This window comes from Halichoeres trimaculatus, unplaced genomic scaffold (assembly GCF_033239565.1).
Source record: "Halichoeres trimaculatus isolate MK-OKI-2021-1 unplaced genomic scaffold, fHalTri1.1 fHalTri1_scaffold_11, whole genome shotgun sequence".
In the NCBI taxonomy this organism is placed as follows: domain Eukaryota; kingdom Metazoa; phylum Chordata; class Actinopteri; order Labriformes; family Labridae; genus Halichoeres; species Halichoeres trimaculatus.
Window position 1 is genome coordinate 2,819,461 of NW_027437189.1, and position 19,161 is coordinate 2,838,621.

Genomic DNA, 19,161 nt, shown 5'->3' on the forward strand with positions numbered 1-19,161 from the left:
TGTGCTTAGCACGGAAATTTTCCGCGTGAAAGGGACTGCAAGAGGGGGTGTAGGTGCAAAAATGACTTCATTTGTCGACACAAAGCTGCGCGGACCCCGCTGACATGTCAAGCATAAATAGTCCTTGAGCCTTGCAGAGACAACTCTTCACTAAACATAGAGATTATGGAAAAATAATAAATTAAATAAATAACGGAAGATTTTTGAATTCATAAAACTGTCCATTTTCTATTTACAAATATTGAAAAAATTGGCATTTAAAAAAATTAGAAAAAAATTATTGAAACATTTTTGAAGTTTTTAAGAGTCCCCAAATTCAATAAAAAAAATATTAAATTTGATAAATTAGCAAAAAAAAAGAATTTCAAAAAGTTGCCAAAAATTGAAAACATGAAATTACATAATTCTGAAGATTTCAAAAAAAATTCTTGAAATTTCAAAAACTTTGCAAAAAAAATAATGCTTTAAGAAAACTGCAAAAACCTTTAAAACTTTGCAAAATTAAAAAAATATGTAATGTAAAAAAAATTCTCTAAATTTAAAAATTTGACACTTCAAAAATTTTCAAAATAATTAAAAAAATGGCAAAAATTAATACAATATTTGATGAAACATTTAAGATATGCAAAAATTCAAAAAAATTCTTGTAATTCAAAAACTTTGCAAAAAATTAAAAAGGAAACAGAAATGTGAAGAAATATCAACTTAATTTGAAATTTGAAAAATATTGCAAAAATTAAAAAAGGGAAATGATGCTAAAACTTCATAAAATATATTCTTTTACTGCTCAGCTCATCATTTTTCTGTTTTTTTGCCATCTTCTTGCTACATATGAAGCATGTATATTAATCCAGCGCATTGGCAGTTTAATGAATTCATCCACACAAAATTAAAATCTGTATTTTCATCAGTTTAACAAAATGTTAGTGTAAAAAATTATTTAGTGTAAATGTCTGTAATCATCAACACCCTCTGTAAGAAAATAAAAAATCTTAATTTCAATAATATTTTCTAAAACTACAAGGAGCCACAGGTTAAAAACCCTTGTTTTAAACCAACATCAGCTCCTCTCTGGTTCTTTGAGGACCACAGGAAACCTGCTCCTGCTGCTCTACAAATCTGCTCCTGATTTTTCACCACAGAGAAGAAAGAAAACTCATTCATCCTCATCCTGTTTCATTCTCTAAACAAACAGAGTGCTCTCACTCGTCATGTTTACCTGGATGATGATCTGTATGTTGTACATTTAGCGGCTTAACTCTGGAGCTAGTCTCAGAAATCTAATTTCCCTCATGGACGGTAAAAGCAGAACGACTGAGGCGATGTGATCAGGGAGCGTGCGGCGTCGCCTCCAGCAGCTCCTTGGGAAGTGGTTTTATTAGCTGCCATGGTAATTCAGCACAGCAGCGAACGAGTCGCCGTACACTCCTCCTCAGCCAGAGACTTTAATTCATCCGCTAATGACACCGCCTGAGACCGCCACGTGTTTAGAGTGGAAGACATCATAGAGGAAAGACGCAGAAAAGAGAAGAGACTTTAGAGATGATCGCAGGCAGGAAGTCTGAGAGGAAGGAGATAAAAGAGAAAGTACAAAGAGCTGAAGAGAAGGTAACGAAAGAGACAAAGACATTTCTTCAAAGTCTCATGACGTCTCAAACATTTCAACATCTACAGAGTTGAATGAGGAGAAATGAGTGAATTTCTCTGCATAAAAACCAGACATGACTCTGTAGTGGAAGTCACTGCGTTAAAAAGCAGACGTGAAAGACTGTCCTCATGTCTGGGGAATCCAAATCTGACGTTCTTTTTGGAAACCATGGACACTGGATGAGAGGGAGCACCTCTCAGTTTCTGTTTCAAGGTAGGAGGTTAAGCAGCTTCATTGTAGCTCTCTCATATTCTGTTTCCTAAGATCCCTCATGTCCTGTTTCCTCAGATCCCTTATGTCCTGTTTCCTCAGATCCCTCAGGTCCTGTTTCCTCAGATCCCTCAGGTCCTACTTCCTGATTTCGCCTGCCCAGTTTCCTTAAGTCCCTTATGTCCTGTTTCCTTGAAACCCTCCCGTCCTGTTTCCTTAGACCCTTCCTGTCCTGTTTCCTTGAATTCCTTCCTTCCTGTTTCCTTAAATCCCTCATGCCTTGTTTCCCCAGATCCCTCCTGTACTCTATCTTATCTCCTTCTTGTCCTATTTCTTAGGTCTTTCATGTCCTGTTTCCTAAGATTCCCCCTGTCCTGTTTCCTTAGACCCTTTCTGCCCTGTTTCCTTAGATCCCTCATGTCATTTTCAGCTTGTTTTTCTTATTAAACTAAATTAAAATTTCTTCACATCGATGTGTTTTAATTTTGATTCATAAAGCCATAAAGAAAACACAGACTGAGGTCTAATCAAGCTTCACCTACGCAGCAGCGCCCTCTTGTGTCTTTTTAATGAAACTGCATGAGTGCCAGTATCAGCAGAAAGGAAACTGATCCTGACATCTCCACCATTATTTATATTATTATTATTATTATTACTTCATTATTATGAAATGTATTAATACACTCATGTGTAATCACACGTAATCTCCCTCAGTGTGTAAAAAATCAAGCCACAATTAAAAACATCAACATAACTTTTAACATCAACCACACAGCAATGACGAAAAAGGCACCGTTTGGGACGATTTGATGACAAACATTCAGCTGTGACCTTACCTTACCAATGATGTTGTTAAAAACTTCCTGATAATCCACCCACTCCTCAGCATCCGCGACCAGAGAAAGGTAGATTTCAACGCACGGCGTCAGGATAACTCGAATAATCATGACCAGGCCGAGCACTGACATGCCAATGATCTGAAAGAAGAAAGATAAAGTTGTTTTAGCACAACCCTAACCAAAGTTTTCTCTCTTAATATCTTGAACTAAGACGCTTTTCTAGACTTGTCAGGTGAGTTTGGCTCAGATTAAGTTAAAAAAAAAAAAATCTGTGAGCAGCCTGTGAACAACATAACTCAAAAAGCAACATATGGATCTTGATGAAATCTTCAATAAATGTTCAAAATGGGATAAGGAAGAAGAGATCAAATTATGGAGGTGATCTAGATCACTGTTTGGATCCAGGACCTTTTTGTGAGATAGGGCTGTTTTCACCATATGTGTATATAACTCCACCATAAATGGTCGGGTTGCTTTGCAAAACAAAACAAGACAAGGTCACCATAATTTCTGACAGGTGTAAAAGTACGATCCAGATCCTGAAAATGTTCTGGATACTAAGATCCACAATATGAAGTATGAACTGGGTCATCATAATTTTCAACACTGTCAGGAAACAAATTATTGCGAAATTGTAGCAGACAGTCTGCTGAAAGGTACTTTAACATTAAAGTCGGATTAAAGTGTTGGGTCACAATCACAATATGCTTGGTGGAGGTTTGCCAACACCATGAGATGAGAAACAACCCCATGCCATGATGCTTCCACCTCCAAACTTCACTGTTGGTGTAGTGTTTTTTGGCTGATGTGCAGAGCCATTTCTCCTCCAAACATGGTCTGTAGTATGACAGCCCAAAAGTTCAGTTTTGGTCTCATCTGACCAGACAACATTCTCCCAGTATTCTACAGGCTTGTCAAGATGCTGTTTAGCAAACTTTAAACCAGCTTCAACATGCCTTTTCTTGAGGAATGGAGTCTTGCGGGCTGAGCGTCCATAGAGGCCATGGCGGTGGGAGGCATCGCCTATTGTTTTCTCTGTAACAATTATACCTGCTGCCTCCAAGTCTTTCTGGAGCACTTTCAGGGTGATCCTTGGCTGGTTGAGTACTCTTCTGACTATCTTTCTGACTCCCTGATCAGAAATCTTCAAGGAGCTCCTGTGCGTGGCCTGTTGATGGTAAGGTGGTGCTTCTTCCATTTGTGAATAATGGCCCCAACGGTGCTGACTGGAATATTCAGGTGCTTTGATATAAGTCTGTAACCAGTTCCATTCTGATGCTGAGCAACAATCAGGTTGTGAATGTCTTCAGAGAGCTCTTTGCCTTTACCCATCATGAGGTGTGTGCTATTTAACTGCTTGGTGAAAAAAACACCTTTTTTATAGGACCATCAATTTGCTCTAGCCCAGCTGATGTTGGTTTGCACTAATTGAAAGATCAAGTAATAATTACTGACAGATTTCAGGTGGTATGGTACATTTCCTGTCCAAAGTATTCAGCCTTTCCATGGTGTGTTCAATACTTTTTTCCTGTGTTATCGTACTTAATTCACCATAATCATTATTTATGGACCTGGACGTTGTGATTTCTTTTCATGTGTGGATTATTTGAGTTAATACCAATGTCTGGGAGAAATTTGGTTTGAATTGCATCTTTGGAAATAAATGGAGAAAAATGTTGACGTGTTCAATACTTATTTTACCCACTGTAAATGTTTTTATAATTTCAGACACTGCCTTTCATGTTATATGTAGCGGATATTAAAATACATAAAAGTTTACCGTTTTTACACCGGGTGGTTTTCTTTCAAAGAAACAGAACTGAAGACTTGGTTTGAGTATTATTATTATATTATTTAATGGGTGTGATTTATGAAGCTATGAGCTGAAAGTGAATCATTTCATTTAGTGATATTATTATAAAACTTTTTTTTGGCTAATTCCTGATTTCCTTCACCTTAGGTCGACAGAGTTCATTCTACAAAACTGATCTACAGCAAAGCTACAAAAATAAAAACATTTCACGGTTCATCCTTTCACTCAGCAGCACAGCGTCATTTTCATTCAGTTATAAATCCTGGATAGGAAGGATAAAACAAAGACAGACGTACAACACACACACACACACACACACACACACTGTGCAACAAATAAATACACTCAGCAGAAAACGTCACCACAAAGAGTTCGACTCAAAAATAAAAAGAAATGTAACAGAAACAGCCACCACAAGGGGGCGCTGAGGAAGAGAAGTTTACACCAGAGAAAAAAAACACAAACGTGTTTCTGCAAATAAATCCTTCAACCACAGGAAGACTCTTTTCTACTCTAACACAGGATTAAATACAGAATATGATCGAACACCGAACTCTAACCTGATATTTCATATCTGAAAAATGTGATTTTAACTTTTGATCAGTTTGCTCTGAAAGGTCCATGAAGTGAAAACACCAAAGAGCTTCTTAAATGAGTCTTGAAAAGAAAGTTTCAGAGAGCTCTGGTGTTTGGCACGTTTGGAGTAAAAACTTAGAGGACCGAGAACGGTTCCCTGAGGAGCTCCGGTCGGAAAGTTCATCCACGGTTTGTGGGCACTCATGAATTTCCCCACCTTCAAAAAGTGTTCATAGTTTTTTTCTCTTAAAATATTTCAGAAAAAGTTTGAAAATCGTTTGAATGGCGCACAGATCCACAGTCTTTAAAAACTGTAAAAATGTTCCTGCTGAGATTATCAATAATCCCAGTTGGTGTAATCCAGAGACCGGACTGTCTCTGCTACACCCCGCTCCCCTCCTTGATCCAGCTCCTGTATTTGGTGACTTTGGCGTAGACGCCTGGTTTTTTCCTCCGAGCGCAGCCGTCGCCCCAGCTCACCACGCCAGCCAGGAAGACCCGCCCACTGGGCCCGGTGACGGACAGCGGCCCTCCAGAGTCGCCCTGTGCGAGTTAGAGGAAGACAGACAACTCGTTTACTTTGATCTCATTAAGTTTCGCCATTCGAAAGAACAATGCTTCATCAAAGCGTCTGATTGGTTGTTATGTGTGTCACCTGACAGGCGTCGACGCCCCCTTTCAGGACTCCGGCACACAGCATCCTGTCGGTCACCTGGTCGTTCATCAGACTCTTACAGACGGTGCTGTTGATGATACGAACCTCGGCTTTCTGCAGGATGGTCGCAGCGAGGCCTGACAGACACAGAGACCACACCCTCCAGAGTTACGGCTATTAACAACGAAACTAAGACCTCTGTTACTTCAAACTGAACAAAGAGGTTTAAAAACAGTAAATTCTGCTCGGATTAATCAAAGAAGAAAAAAACGTCTATTCATCTTCTCATTTTAGTTTTTACCAGAGCTCATCTACCAACTCCAACCTCACCAAGCAGAGCTAACGTAACCTGGCTCTTCATTTTATTGATAGACTCTTAAGTTTGAACAGACCACTGCAGAATAACTGCTGACTGTGGGTTGGAGACAACATTAGCACAAACACATTAGCCTGGGTTTTAGCCTTTAGCCCCTGAATTTGCCTTAAGCCTTTAACTTAACTTTTACATTAAACTGGTAGTTAAGCCTTTCAACTAATTTTTAAGTTTTAAGCTTGCCTTTGGCTTGTTTATTAGCCTTAAGCTCATGTTTTGGATTTAAGCTTGTTTGTTGGCATTTAGCTTCTGTTTTAGTCTTAAGTTTGTTTACTAGCCTTTAGCTCATGTTTAAGACTTTAGCTGGATTATTAGCATTAAGTTTGTTAATTAGCCTTTAGCTCATGTTTTAGGCATAAGCCTGTGTTTTGGCCTTAGGCCTATGTTATAGTCTTTAGCTTGTGTGTGAGCCTTTTACTTATTTCTAACCTTAAGCTAGTAGTTTAGCCTTTCAGCTTGTTTTTTTTTTTTTTTTCCTTTTTTTTTTTTTTTGCTTTTTAGCTCGCCTTTTGACTTGTCAATAAGCTTTTAGCTCAGTTTTAGACCTTAACTTTTTTTATTAACCTTTAGCTTGTGTTTTACCCTTCAGCTGGCCTTAAGCCTGTGTTTTAGCCTTGAGCTCATGTTAAAGCTTTAAGCTCAAGTTTAGGCTTTTGGCTCATGTTTTAGCCTTTAGCTTATGTTTTAGACTTAAGCCTGTGTTTTGGCCTTGGGCCAATGCTTTAGCCTTTAACTTATTTTTTTAACCTTAAACCAGTAGTTTAGCCTAACAACCTTTTTTTTTTAGTTTTTTATCTCGCCTTTGACTTGTTTATTAGCCTTTAGTTCATGTTTTAGGCTTAAGATTGTTGTTCATAAGCCTTTAGCTCGTGTTTTAGCTTTAGCTCCCATTTGGACAATAGCTTGTTGATTAGCCTTTAGCTCTTGTTTAAACTTGAGCTTGTTTATCAGCCTTTATCTTGTGTTTTAGCCTTGAGCTCATGTTAAAGCTTTAACCTCAAGTTTAGGCTTTTGGCTCATGTTTTGGCCTTTAGCTTGTTTATTAGCCTTAAGCTCGCCCTTCAGCTTATGTTAGCCTCAAGCTTGCATTTTAACCTTCAGCCCATGTTTAGGCTTTATCTTGTTTATTAGACTTCAGTCTGCCTTTGGCTTGGGTTTTTAGCCCAAAGCTACTGATTTAGCCTTTAGCTCATGTTTCACATTAACCACAAAATGAATATGTTTTTTCTCAGCCTGTGTGGTGCTGTCAGAGAGACTTTGATGTGCTTTAAATCAATCAGGAAGCTGAGAAGTAGCATTTTGGAATGAATTATATTAGTGCTGATAATCTCATTTTAAAGTGTGGATCAGGATCAGGTTTGTAACTAGAAGAGAAACTTTTTTCAAGATCAGAACCTCCTCACGGGAACTTAGACACAATGATTTAGATTTTGTTCTAAGAAACTAAATTTGGAGAAAGACAGAATTTGAAGATCACTGTCAGAACGCTGATTTGAACAAAGTCTGAATTCTGACTGAACTTTATTCTGACTTTCATGTGCTGGTCCAACCTTGCCATAAATGACGTCCCCGACCTTTATCATCTTCAGTTTTAGTCAGCGTTAATCCATCTCACTGTCACTGCTCACTCAGCGTTTACCCACCTCCCTCCCTGGTGGCGCCCCAGCCGGTGATCCACGCCTCCTGGCCTGCTGGGAAGTCGTACGTTGGCGAGGGCAGACAGATGGGCCAGATGTTCTGGTTCAGGGTGACGTTGGCGTCCAGCTCCATCAGGGCGATGTCGTTGTTGTAGGTGAAGGCGTTGTAGTCTGCGTGAGCGATGATCCTCCGTATGTTCCTCCTCACCGTCCACTCGCTGATCTGACCCTGAACATGGAGACCCAGCAAGGCCTCCCATTGGCTGGCGTCAGAGTACCTGCAGAAAGACGAGGTCGAGGGTAAACAAGAAGCTCCGCCATCATGTCACTCAGTGGTCCGTTAAGCTCCTCCTACTTGTTTGGTCCGCTGTCCTGCACGCAGTGAGCCGCCGTCAGCAGCCAGCGGTTACTCAGAACCGATGCTCCGCACACGTGACCTGTGCCCTTGATCTGGAGGCTGACCTGCCAGGGCCACTCGCCCTCCCGGGACGCCTGTCCCCCTACGATCCGAGAGCTGCGGTACGGCCGCGTCCCGCAATCTGCAAAACAACATTAATGTTAGCAAAATCAGACAAGCTTTTAGCATCGTTAGCGAATGTAAACATGTCAAACTTACGGCAGTCGTTCTCGTCCGATCCGTCCTCGCAGTCCGCCTCCCCGTCACACTCTGGGTTCAGTTTGCTGATGCAGCGTCCGTTCTTACAGCGAAACGTGAACTCTGAGCACTGCTGCAGGACCAGAGCTGGACCACCAGAGACCAGAATCAGAACACACAGACCTCCTGACACAGTTTGAAGCGTCTAACGGAGGGAACAGTATCGTGACTCACCTTTCTCACATTTAGCCTCATCCGATCCGTCGGAGCAGTCGTCTTTCCCGTTGCACTGAAGCTTCTCGGGGATGCAGCGCATGTTTCTGCAGACAAACTCACCTGGTTTACACTTCACTACGAAGACAAGGAGATGCAGGGGGGTCTTAGCAAACACAGAGAACCTGAACTGTCCTGAAGCGGTTAGTCTTCTGATCTAGAGATCTTACCACAGTTTTCCTCGTCACTGTTGTCGCCGCAGTCGTCGAACCCGTCGCATTCCCAGAACTTTGGCTTACAGCGACTGTTCTTACACTTCATCTGAGACGCCTCGCAGACTGATCAGAGACAGGAAGACACATGTTAGTCCGTCTCCTTGTGAGTCACTTAGATCTACGATTCATGAGTCCGGACTCACCGCAGCCGTCCTCGTCGCTGCTGTCTCCACAGTCGTTCCAGCCGTCGCACTGCAGGGTCTTGTTCAGGCACAGGTTGTTGGAGCACTGGAACCTTCCGGGACAAGCTGAGCAAGAACATCACACAGTTAGAGTCCAGAAGAAAGGGGGCGGTTCCAGAAACTGATGGGGGGCTTAAGAGGTCTTACGGTTTGTTGGGACGAAAGCTTCGTACTCCGCCACGAAGCCCTGGTCGACGAACGTGGAGTCAGACCTAAACTTGACGGTCATCTCGTTGCTCCGGCTGGTGATGACGTTGTTTTTGGGCTGAGAGCCACAAAGTCTACGACGGAGACGCAAAGACTTAACAACGAATGAAGAGAACAATTCCCCAAACCCTACGCTTGGTTCAACCTCTGACGTCTCACCTTTTGCCGTTGACCTCGACGTAATCCTTCCGACACTGGTCGCTGTGGTTTCCAAGGAAGAACTTGTTGAACTGAACCTTCAGGAACTTTTCCTTTGGCGCCTGAAAGAGACAGAGGATAGAAAACTCGTGAGACCGGATGCTTTTGACACCTGAGGGAGAGTATATCTGGTGTTGACGAGGGCTCACCTGGATCTTCCACTCACAGGTGGTCTTTGGAGGATAGTTGGAGGGGAAGAAAGGCGAAGAGAAGGATCCTCGGTCTGCGGTCAGCGTCCCTCCACACTCTGAGCACAGAGAGAGAGATGTTTACAGGGAGATGAAGCACAAACGTCTTCATCAACACATCAAATAAAGACTCTAAACACTTTCCCCAAATTTTCTTCCTGACTTTACTCCAGAAATTTCCCTTATTTTATCTCAATGTCGCCTGAGTCTTCTGTCGTCACTCTCAGGTTAATCTGACGTACAGCGTTGGGGTTGAACACAGTTTTTGCCATGAAACGATACTTGGATAAAACTGGATCTGAAGTCGTACTTTGTTCAGTCAGAGGGATCTGGGAGAAGTTGGCTCTGAATCCGGGGAAGTTCTTGTCCTCGCTGGTGACCAGGGTGAGCAGCATGACGCTCCCAGAGGACAGGAAGGACAGAGACTCATGGGGGTACCCGCACTGTCTGAGGACGAGGAAACATAAAGATGTTATAAAAGGTCCAGGTGGAAACGAAAACAGACTGAAGGGGTTTAAAGCGGCGGCTCGTGTCTCACTCTGTCAGGACTCGGCTCTCGATGGGGGCCAGCGAGTCGTAGATCTGGATGAAGTCTTCCCGACAGTCGTCCTCCAGGATCAGAGTGTGGAAGTCCAGCTTGACTCGGTGATCCGGGTCGGCTCTCAGCCTCCACTGCAGGTAGACGTTCGGAGGGTACGAGGAGTCCGGGAACCCCGGAGACTGGACCGTACCTGAGTCTTTGACGTGGAGGTTGAAGACTTTTTTAGCTGCAAAAAAAGAAAAAAGATTCAGTTTTTCAATAGGTGGAGAAGTTTCAGACGACTCTAAGATGAAAAAAGGACTCTGAGTTCAAAGTGAGCTTGTCAGAAAACATTTACCTCCTCATCTGAGAGGAAAACTATTCACGATCACAGCAACACGAAAAAAAACGTTGTTTCCATGCGAGGCTGACAAAACACTTTACATTTTCTAACCTTTAACAGGAACAGAGTCAGTTTTATCAACGTTACCTCAAGAAAGTTATTCAAAAATGACTTTAGAAGGTTTCAGAAAAGAAAACTTGATAAATTCTCACCAAACAGAGTTTTTCTTGTCATGCGAGGATCCAAAGCTGTGCAAGAAAGAAACAGAGAGAAAACTTAATTCAGAGTAAATGAAAAAGAAACTAAAGGATATAAACTGGCTTCCTGTGTGTGGGGATTTTAATATTAAAGGGAATGCAGCACGACCAGATCCACAGGATGAACATAAACAAGAGACACAGCAAAACTTTCTGAGAACACTGCCAGAAAACTACAAAGCAATTAATGCCAGAAATCTAGGGAAGGGCACTTTTGCGCATGTTTTAACTCCAAAGAGAGCGGATCTTTAGCGTAAGTTTGGCTCCTTAGAGGGCACATTAGCATATGTTTGGTTGCTATGTAAGCAGTTTAGTGCAAGTTTATTTCCAAAGCAGGCACTTTTGCACAAGTTTGGTCCCAAAGCGGACACTTTTGCACAAGTAAATAGCTGAAGTGGGCACTTTTGCGCAAGTTTGGTTCCAAAGTGGGAACTTTTGCACAAGTTTGGTCCAAAGTGGGCACTTTTGCTCAAGTTTATTTTTAAAGCAGGCACTTTTGCACAGGTTTATTTCCAAAGCGGGCACTTTTGCACAAATTTATTTTCAAAGTTGGCACTTAAGCACAAGTTTATTTTCAAAGCAGGCACTTTGCGCAAGTTTGGTTCCAAAGTAAGGCACTTTTGCCCAAGTTTGGTTCCAAAGTGGGCACTTTTGCTCAAGTTTATTTCAAAAGCGGACAATTTTGCACAAGTTTGGTTCCTAATAGGGAACTTTTGCACAAGTTTGGTCCAAAGTGGGCACTTTTGCTCAAGTTTATTTTTAAAGCAGGCACTTTTGCACAGGTTTATTTCCAAAGTGGGCACTTTAGCGCAAGTTTATTTTCAAAGCGGGCACTATGCGCAAGTTTGGTTCCAAAGTAAGGCACTTTTGCCCAAGTTTGGTTCCAAAGTGGGCACTTTTGCCCAAGTTTGGTTCCAAAGTGGGCACTTTTGCGCAATTTGGTCCAAAGTGGGCACTTTTGCTCAAGTTTATTTTTAAAGCAGGCACTTTTGCACAGGTTTATTTCCAAAGTGGGCACTTTAGCGCAAGTTTATTTCCAAAGCGGGCACTTTTGCGCAAATTTATTTTCAAAGTGGGCACTTTTCTCGCAAGTTTGGTTCCAAAGTGGGCACTTTTGCGCAAGTTTGGTTACTAAGTGGAACTTTTGCACAAGTTTGGTCCAAAGTGGGCTCTTTTGCTCGAGATTTTTTTTCAAAGCGGGTACTTTTGTGCAAGTTTATTGCCAAAGCTGACTCTTTTGCGCAAGTTTGGTTTTGAATGGGCACTTACGTAGATATTCATCTCCAAAGAGGGCAATAAAGCACATTTTACCACTTATGGGGTTATCAGCACATGTTTTTGATCCCAATAAGGGAACTTAAGCCTGCAATTTTTTCAGTTGGGCAATGTTTTACATCCCCTCACTGATTCCTAATGAACCTGATTTATTAACCATCCATCAAATTGGTTTTGTTTGAGTTTAAAATGTGTTTCTTAGTGGTTAACACTGTCACGTCACATGACCAACCACAGCATCCTGCAGCCCTCCTGTTGACACAACGTGTGCACTCAAACAAAATCACTGTTTTTAAACTCTGAGCTGGTCTATTCAGACTGTTCTGCAAGCTTGCTCCTGATTGGTTGATACTCCTCAGACTGTGAACTGTCACCTGACACCTCTCAGACTAAATTCATCCCCCCCTCCCCGGCCTGCAGCTTCCACACTTTGCTTCCAATCTGAAGTGATTTGTTTTGTGGTTAATGTGAAGGCGAACCTCGTGACATCACGTTGTTGACGTCCAGAGCGTCGGTGGGTTTCAGCAGCAGGCGTCCCTGTGGACCCGACTGACCCCCTGACGGCGGCTCCAGAGACTGAACGGCCTCATCCAGTGAGGCCTGCTGGGAGATGTGGACGTCAAACTCTGACTGGTAATACGCCACCAGGCTGTCCTTGGCGCCGTCCGCCTCGCTGCAAACACAGACGGGAGAGGAAGTTACATCAGGACGGCGAGCTTTGGCCGAAAGTCCAGAAAGGAAACGTCTGACGTACCTGAAGGCCTGGACCGAGGAGCCCCTGAAGGCTCTGGACAGGACCGAGTTCTTGGAGTAGATCAGTTTGAGCTGAAAGACCAAGAAGACTCTTAAACAAAGCCAAACTCAACAAGCACTACCTGAGTCATCTCCCATGATGCTTTGGGTGAGCTCACCTGCTGTTTGACTAAAGAGGCCAGTTTTCCAAACTGGGGACTGTCGGGGTCTTCGTAGGACTCCAGGAAGGGCTGGTTACTGATCCCCATGGCGCCGATGTAAACCTTCTTCACCCGGACGTCGCTCCGCACTGAGGAGGAGGAGGAGGAGGAGGAGGAGGAGGAGGAGGAGGAGGAGGAGAATCAGTTGGCCTGTCGTCTCTTTGGGTTTAAATAAAGGTTATTCAAAGGGGCTCACAGTGGTAGTGCCACACCAGCAGCCCGGTCAGCAGAGCCAACGCCACCGCCGCCAGCAGCAGCCCCACGCCGATCCACAGCTTCCTCCTGCGACCCGGCTTCTTCTCCAGGTGTTTGGAGTCCGACGCCGGGAGGAACTGGAGGTTAGCGTCCCAGTCCTGGTCCTGGAGGGGGACAACATGGTCAGGTTTACCTTTGACAGGTCTCAGGATCTCTTAAAGTGGTTAGTGAACTACACTGCTCTGATCAGTTTCACATTTATTTTCATTTATTTTTATTAGTCTTACAATTCTTCTCATGTACATATCTGTACCTGTTTATTGAGGGAAAAATTATTTTAAAAAATAATAAATTATTACAATCAATCAGTAATCAGTTTTTTTTTTCCCCTGACCAAGACCTGCGTCGATCTTTAAAGGATCTGGTCCAGTTCAGGACTTCTTGAGAGAAAGCTGTGAGCTAATTTGGGACTTTGACACATGGTCTTTTGCTTTCAGACTTTCCAGATAAAGAGTCAGAGCGCCCTCTACTGGAGAAGCTGAGTAATGAAACAATTTCAGATCAACCTGCCGAGTATCAAAACAAGCAAACCAAACCAGAATGAGTTCCTCTCTAAAATCCAACTGACCTTAAAGCTCCAGAAAAAGTTTTTTTAAGAATCTTCAGGCATAAATTGATGCGTCTCAAACTCGACTTTGCTTCAACAGAAGTTGAAAAACTTTCTCTACAGGCCTTAGGGAGGTAGAAACCTGTCAGGTGAACTTTAAACCAACTTTCTGTTTATTTTCTGAATATTTTTATGAAGCTCCAACAGCCTCAGAACCACAACTTCTGTTTACTGGAAACAAACGTGACAAAGCGACTGATCCAGACTGAACTGACTGAACTACACTCACACATAGAGATAGACCACATAGAGCAGGGGTCTTCAACCTTTACTTTCATAGGAGCAAATGGATTAAAGTTATTCAGGAGCCACAAAATCTACTTTATCTTCATAGTGAAGACAACAAAAGCAAAACAAATTTAAACATAGTCAAAATCTAGTGAATAATTATCTAACGGAAGATTTTTGAATTTATAAAACTTCACAAGTGATATCTTATTTTTTCATTTTGAATAAATTTACACATATTAAAAAAAAGGTGTTTAAAAATATAGTAAAAAAAAAAATTCATAAATTTTTGAAATAAAAAAAAACACAGGAACTTAATATTTTTAAATAAAATAAAATAATTGCCAAAATTTTCTTAAAAAATGAAATTATAAAAATTGGTATTGATATTGCTTGATATTTAAAAAAAAAAAAAATCAAAAATTTAAAAAAAATCCTTGAAATTTCATAAATTAAAAAAGACACTTCAAAAATTTGCAAAAAAATATCAAAAATTTGCAAAATTATTTATTTTATCATTATTATTTATTGATTTATTTATTTATTTTTGATGAAATGTAAAAAAAAAAGTGCAGCAACTTCAAAAAATTTTTTCAACTTCAAAAAGTTACAAAAAAAAAAAAAAAAATTAAATGTTACAAAATTTGCCGGAATATCACACAAGGTTGAAGTTTTAAAAAGGCCTAAAAAATAAATAAATAAATAAAAAAAATACTTAAATATATCAAAATACATTTCTAACGCTGCTCAAATTATATATTTTTTTCTTGTTCGCCACATGTTTATCATGTTTATTAATCTGACACGTTGTCAGTGAAATGAATCCATCCACACAGAATTAAAATCAGTATTTTCTTCCAGATGAGTCTTTTTGTAGATGTAGTTATCTTCCCAGGGCTGTAAAACTTGAGGTTAGCCACAGGTGCATGGAAAGTTGGTGGGCTGTTGATGTTGTAGGAGGTGAAGTAGAGCGGTGGCAGGCTTTATTGACAGATGGGATGAAGATTTAGTTCAACTAAATGTTAACACAGGATTTTATTTAGTGTCAGTGTCTTTAATCATCAATACCCTCTGTGGGACGTTTAATTCATTGTTTAGTTTTCACTGTGCATCGTTACTTAATGTTAAGTTTTCTCTGTGACTGTGAAGATGAAACATGTTCAAATTTGGTCATAACTTGTTTTATGGTTGTTGAGTCTTTTATCCTAATTTGTTCTCGTCTTTGACAAACTGGGGCTGAACTTTGTGCTGTCAAAGATGACAGATACATGTGAGCGCGCTCTGTGTGAAAGTGTGTGTGTGTGTGTGTGTGTGTGTGTGTGTGTGTGTGTGTGTAAACCTGTCAAACTGACACAGGGTGTTGCTGAACAGGAATGTCTGTGCTGGTTTTTCACAGCGTGTTAGCGTGTCACGTCCTGCAGCTCCAGCGTTTAGAGTCTGAACACACCCTGACGCTGGGACTGACGATAACCTCCAGCCGGTCCCGAACAAACACTCCGAGTCCAACAATAACAGCTTTTACTTTCTGCTGCTGAGAGACTTCTCCTCTGACGCACAGAGGCTAACAAGGCTAACAGTTCCTCCTGTTACCACTCTTTAAGCTAAGCTAATGTCCCAATCAATTCAAATTCCAAACCTGTTTTTTTTTTTTTTTTTTTTAACCTTGATTTTACTTTTTATTAACTCCTGAGCAGTGGCGTGCACCGAGGGGGGAGGAGAAGGAGCCAGTCGTGTCCCCCTTGTAGCTCTATGTGGAAAAAGACGTGTTGAAAAGCCAAAAACACAAGCTAAAGAGCCCTCGAAAACCCAAAACTTAGGCAGCAACACGCTGTATGTGTTCTTTATCAATTTTGCTCCTAGGCCTGATTTTCAAAATAAAAGTTGGGGGCACCCTTAAGTACGACTCCATTATTGATTTTCACATTTCCTCGACTACATGTTTAAACATTGTCATTTTAGCTTTTTAGCATCTGAAAGAGGCCCCATGCTGATGTAACAAGTTATTATAATCTTATAATTCAGTCACTTATGTCATGTGATGTGTTTTTCATCCTCCTTCCACTAGCTGGAGCTGCAGCTTTGGTGAATGCCTTCTACCAGAATGCTCTGAATCTCTACTACCTGGATGTAAACAGTCACAGGTGTTATCTGTCAGTTTGACAAAGAAATGAAAAACCAACAAGGAGGGCTGAAGGCTGGTTAAGCTAGCTCTGCTAGCTTTAGCCTCACTCTACAAGTGTTAACCCACAGACTCTGTGATCCATGTTTAGCTTTGGATAAATTAACCTCAGTTTGTTGTTTTTTCTGACTTTTTCTTTTTTGTTTATTTTTAAATTTATGTTAAAATGCAGAAGAACACATCACACAGCGAGAATCTGATTTTTTTATCCATAAGACCATGAGCTGGAGTGATACGCTTTTTTCTTTTATGATTTTTGGGGTGCTAATTTGATTCAAGTTGCGATTCCCTGAAATTTTAGATTTTTATGTTGTTGTTTTTTTTAAACTCCAGATTAGTAAACTAAATCAGGCCATATTATCCTAAAAAATGAACATCACATGTGAGTCAGTTTTTTAAAATTTATTTAGGTGATCTAACATCTGAACTTTTTCCCAACCCAGCTTATAAACAAAAACTAAAATAAAGCATTTCAATTTGGAGAAAAAAAAAAAAATAAGAAAAATCCTATTTGATAATTGTTAAGCTAAAAATCCTGACATTTTGATACGTTGATTTTCTTTCTACCACTGGAATAAGCAAACGGCAGCCACGCCACGAAAACTAAACATATCAGTGTCACAGAATAACACAAAAACTTTCTTGTTTTGAAAATTTGTTATAATGAAATTAAAGCGTAATATTTTTCTTTTTTATAAAAACATTCTGTTTACCCTTTTCCACTGTGAAACTGTTCACTTTACAACATAATCATCATTATATTTAATTATTTATTCTTATTTTATTATTTTATAATTATTTAATTCATTGGATTTTTCATCATTAAAGTTTAAAACAGTGGCGGACTGCTCTGCCTCTTTACCATTATTACATGTTTCCCTCTGTCACCACTTATTTTATTTTATTCTACAAATATCACCTCTTAACTTCAGCAGCTACATGTTTGAGTTAATGTTGTTAAATTTCTCATTTTAAAACCAGTTTGTTTGATAATTTAAATCTTGGTGTGTCTATTTCTTACAATCCTCTTTTTTATATTTTAAATGCTTATGTATATTTTTATTGTTCTACAGACTCTAAAATAACACCACAATTTCCCAGTCTGGGATCAATAAAGTAGTTCTATTCTATTCTATCCTATTCTATTCTATTCTATTCTATTCTATTCTATTCTATTCTATTCTATGATCACTTATACATCTACATTCTGAAAAGTTCCAGATTTTTACGTGATTATATCTGTTATAAGAATGTGACAATATCGTTTTGATTTGTTAAAAAAAAAAAAAAATGTGATAGCAAAACCATTTTTTGTTGTGAACAGTGTTTTTCAAAGTTCAGCAAATTATTTTCAGACTTTAACCTGATACTTCTAGCTATATAGACTACAATAGTCCATTTAAAGTTCTCACCAGACCTGCTCTGTTCAACCTGAAGGTTTCTTTATACAACGTGAAAAGCAAAATGTTATAAGAGGAAACTTTTTAGTTTATAAAACAACACTGATGTGTTTTGCGTCTGTAGTTTTTCTGTCCAACATTAATGAGTTTCACTGTGGGCTGAATGTGGACTCAGATTCTGACGCTTTAAATCAATAATGAAACCAAATGTTTGCTGTTAAACTCCCAGAAAATGATAAATTTGATCTACTCACAGATTTTTTTTAGATTTAGGTCGTGTTTTCCAGCCTGACCCGATGTTTGGTTTCAAATAATCCTCGGACTAAAAGTTTCACCAGCTCATGTCACTGATATGAATTTACTGCCATTAATTAAATAAACAGACATTAGAAGCAGACTCATATCAGTCACATAAACGTTGTTTCTTGAGTTTTTAAAATAATCTGAGGAGTGATTCATCCAGAAATTAATCCAGAGATGAATCCAGAGATGAATCCAGAGATCAAGCCTCTGAGAAAATCATATAATTAACGTTAAAATTAGTGAATTTAATGTAAAACCTGAGTGATTTCTGTGAGAGCGTGTTTGGTATCTGACATCTGAGTCATCAGTTTCAGTGTAATCCACCAGAGACCAGATGAGGATCACAGAAACCATTTAAACCATTAAACCCAGTCCAGTCTGCAGTTAAACCAGCACAGGTGGAGCTGGAGCTGATCACCTTTAAAAAACAGAACCTGGTGAAGTTCCTGTTCCTGCTCTTAAATCCCTTTTTTTTTCATTTTCAGGCGACAATGACAAACCTGTACAGCCTGTGACGTCACAGCGGACTCACCTGTCTCGGGCTGAACTTCTGTCCTGAGTCCAGGAAGTCCATGTCGAGTCTAGTCCCCTTTAAAATCCTCTTTCTGATCCCGTCTTCACCTCTCTCGGTCTCTTTTTGTCTCGCGCGCTGCTTTACCTGAGGGTCTCGCGCTCTGCCGCCGTCACCGTCCCTCTGACATGGCGACGTCAGGTGAGCAGCGACAGGTGTCTGTGTCCTCAGATAAGCAGAAAATCAGCGTCTTAATGAGTCTGTGGGTGGTTCGGGTCCCGGTGAGCTCAGGAGGAGGTACCGGGTCGCGTCTCGTGCCGGTTCGGACCCGTTCAGACCGCTGGATTCGACCGGGACTCGGTTCCTGTGAGGAGACGGAGGTTTGGCGACCGGGACGAGGAAACTGGCGACAGAAGAGATGAAAGAGCCCGCAGGCAGGTTTTACCTGATCTCCCATGATCCTCTGCGCGACCAAAACCTGGACAGCTGTTACCGAGTCTCACCTTCACAGATTGCAGGTCCTATTACGTCATTCACGTCAGTTTAAGTGAAAAAATTAAAATAAATAAATAAAGATCATTTGAAAATTGTCTGAATTTTAACATTTCACAAATTTTTATCGTTTATTCAAACAATAATTTAAATAAAAAAAATAAAAACATGTAAAACTGCTGTAAATACGGTATTTTTCTGCCTTTATGTATCTACTTTTTCATTTGAA

General features: G+C 40.5%; 1 protein-coding gene across 1 annotated transcript; it reads right to left on the reverse strand.

Annotated features, from left to right (window-relative positions):
• Window positions 1–4,535: 4,535 nt before the first annotated feature.
• Window positions 4,536–18,923, reverse strand: LOC141800066 (suppressor of tumorigenicity 14 protein homolog). Its single transcript, XM_074682528.1, has 19 exons — window positions 18,462–18,923; window positions 13,154–13,316; window positions 12,916–13,046; window positions 12,759–12,829; window positions 12,484–12,677; window positions 10,685–10,720; window positions 10,148–10,376; window positions 9,920–10,056; window positions 9,571–9,668; window positions 9,383–9,483; window positions 9,164–9,297; window positions 8,978–9,082; window positions 8,790–8,897; window positions 8,581–8,697; window positions 8,368–8,493; window positions 8,107–8,290; window positions 7,758–8,029; window positions 5,742–5,878; window positions 4,536–5,629 (listed from the first exon to the last, which is right to left on the reverse strand). The coding sequence occupies exons 1-19, from the start codon at window positions 18,501–18,503 to the stop codon at window positions 5,468–5,470; spliced, it is 2,547 nt and encodes an 848-aa protein (XP_074538629.1). The 5' UTR covers window positions 18,504–18,923; the 3' UTR covers window positions 4,536–5,467.
• Window positions 18,924–19,161: the final 238 nt, after the last annotated feature.

Bases quoted from the DNA above. Each gene is read 5' to 3' on its own strand.
- LOC141800066 (XM_074682528.1), bottom strand. From the start codon at position 18,503: ATGGACTTCCTGGACTCAGGACAGAAGTTCAGCCCGAGACAG. The intron at 9,484-9,570 runs GTGAGCCCTCGT...TGTCTCTTTCAG, and splicing joins CCTGTGAGTGGAAGATCCAG to GCGCCAAAGGAAAAGTTCCT. The intron at 5,630-5,741 runs GTGACACACATA...TAACTCGCACAG, and splicing joins GGGGCGTCGACGCCTGTCAG to GGCGACTCTGGAGGGCCGCT.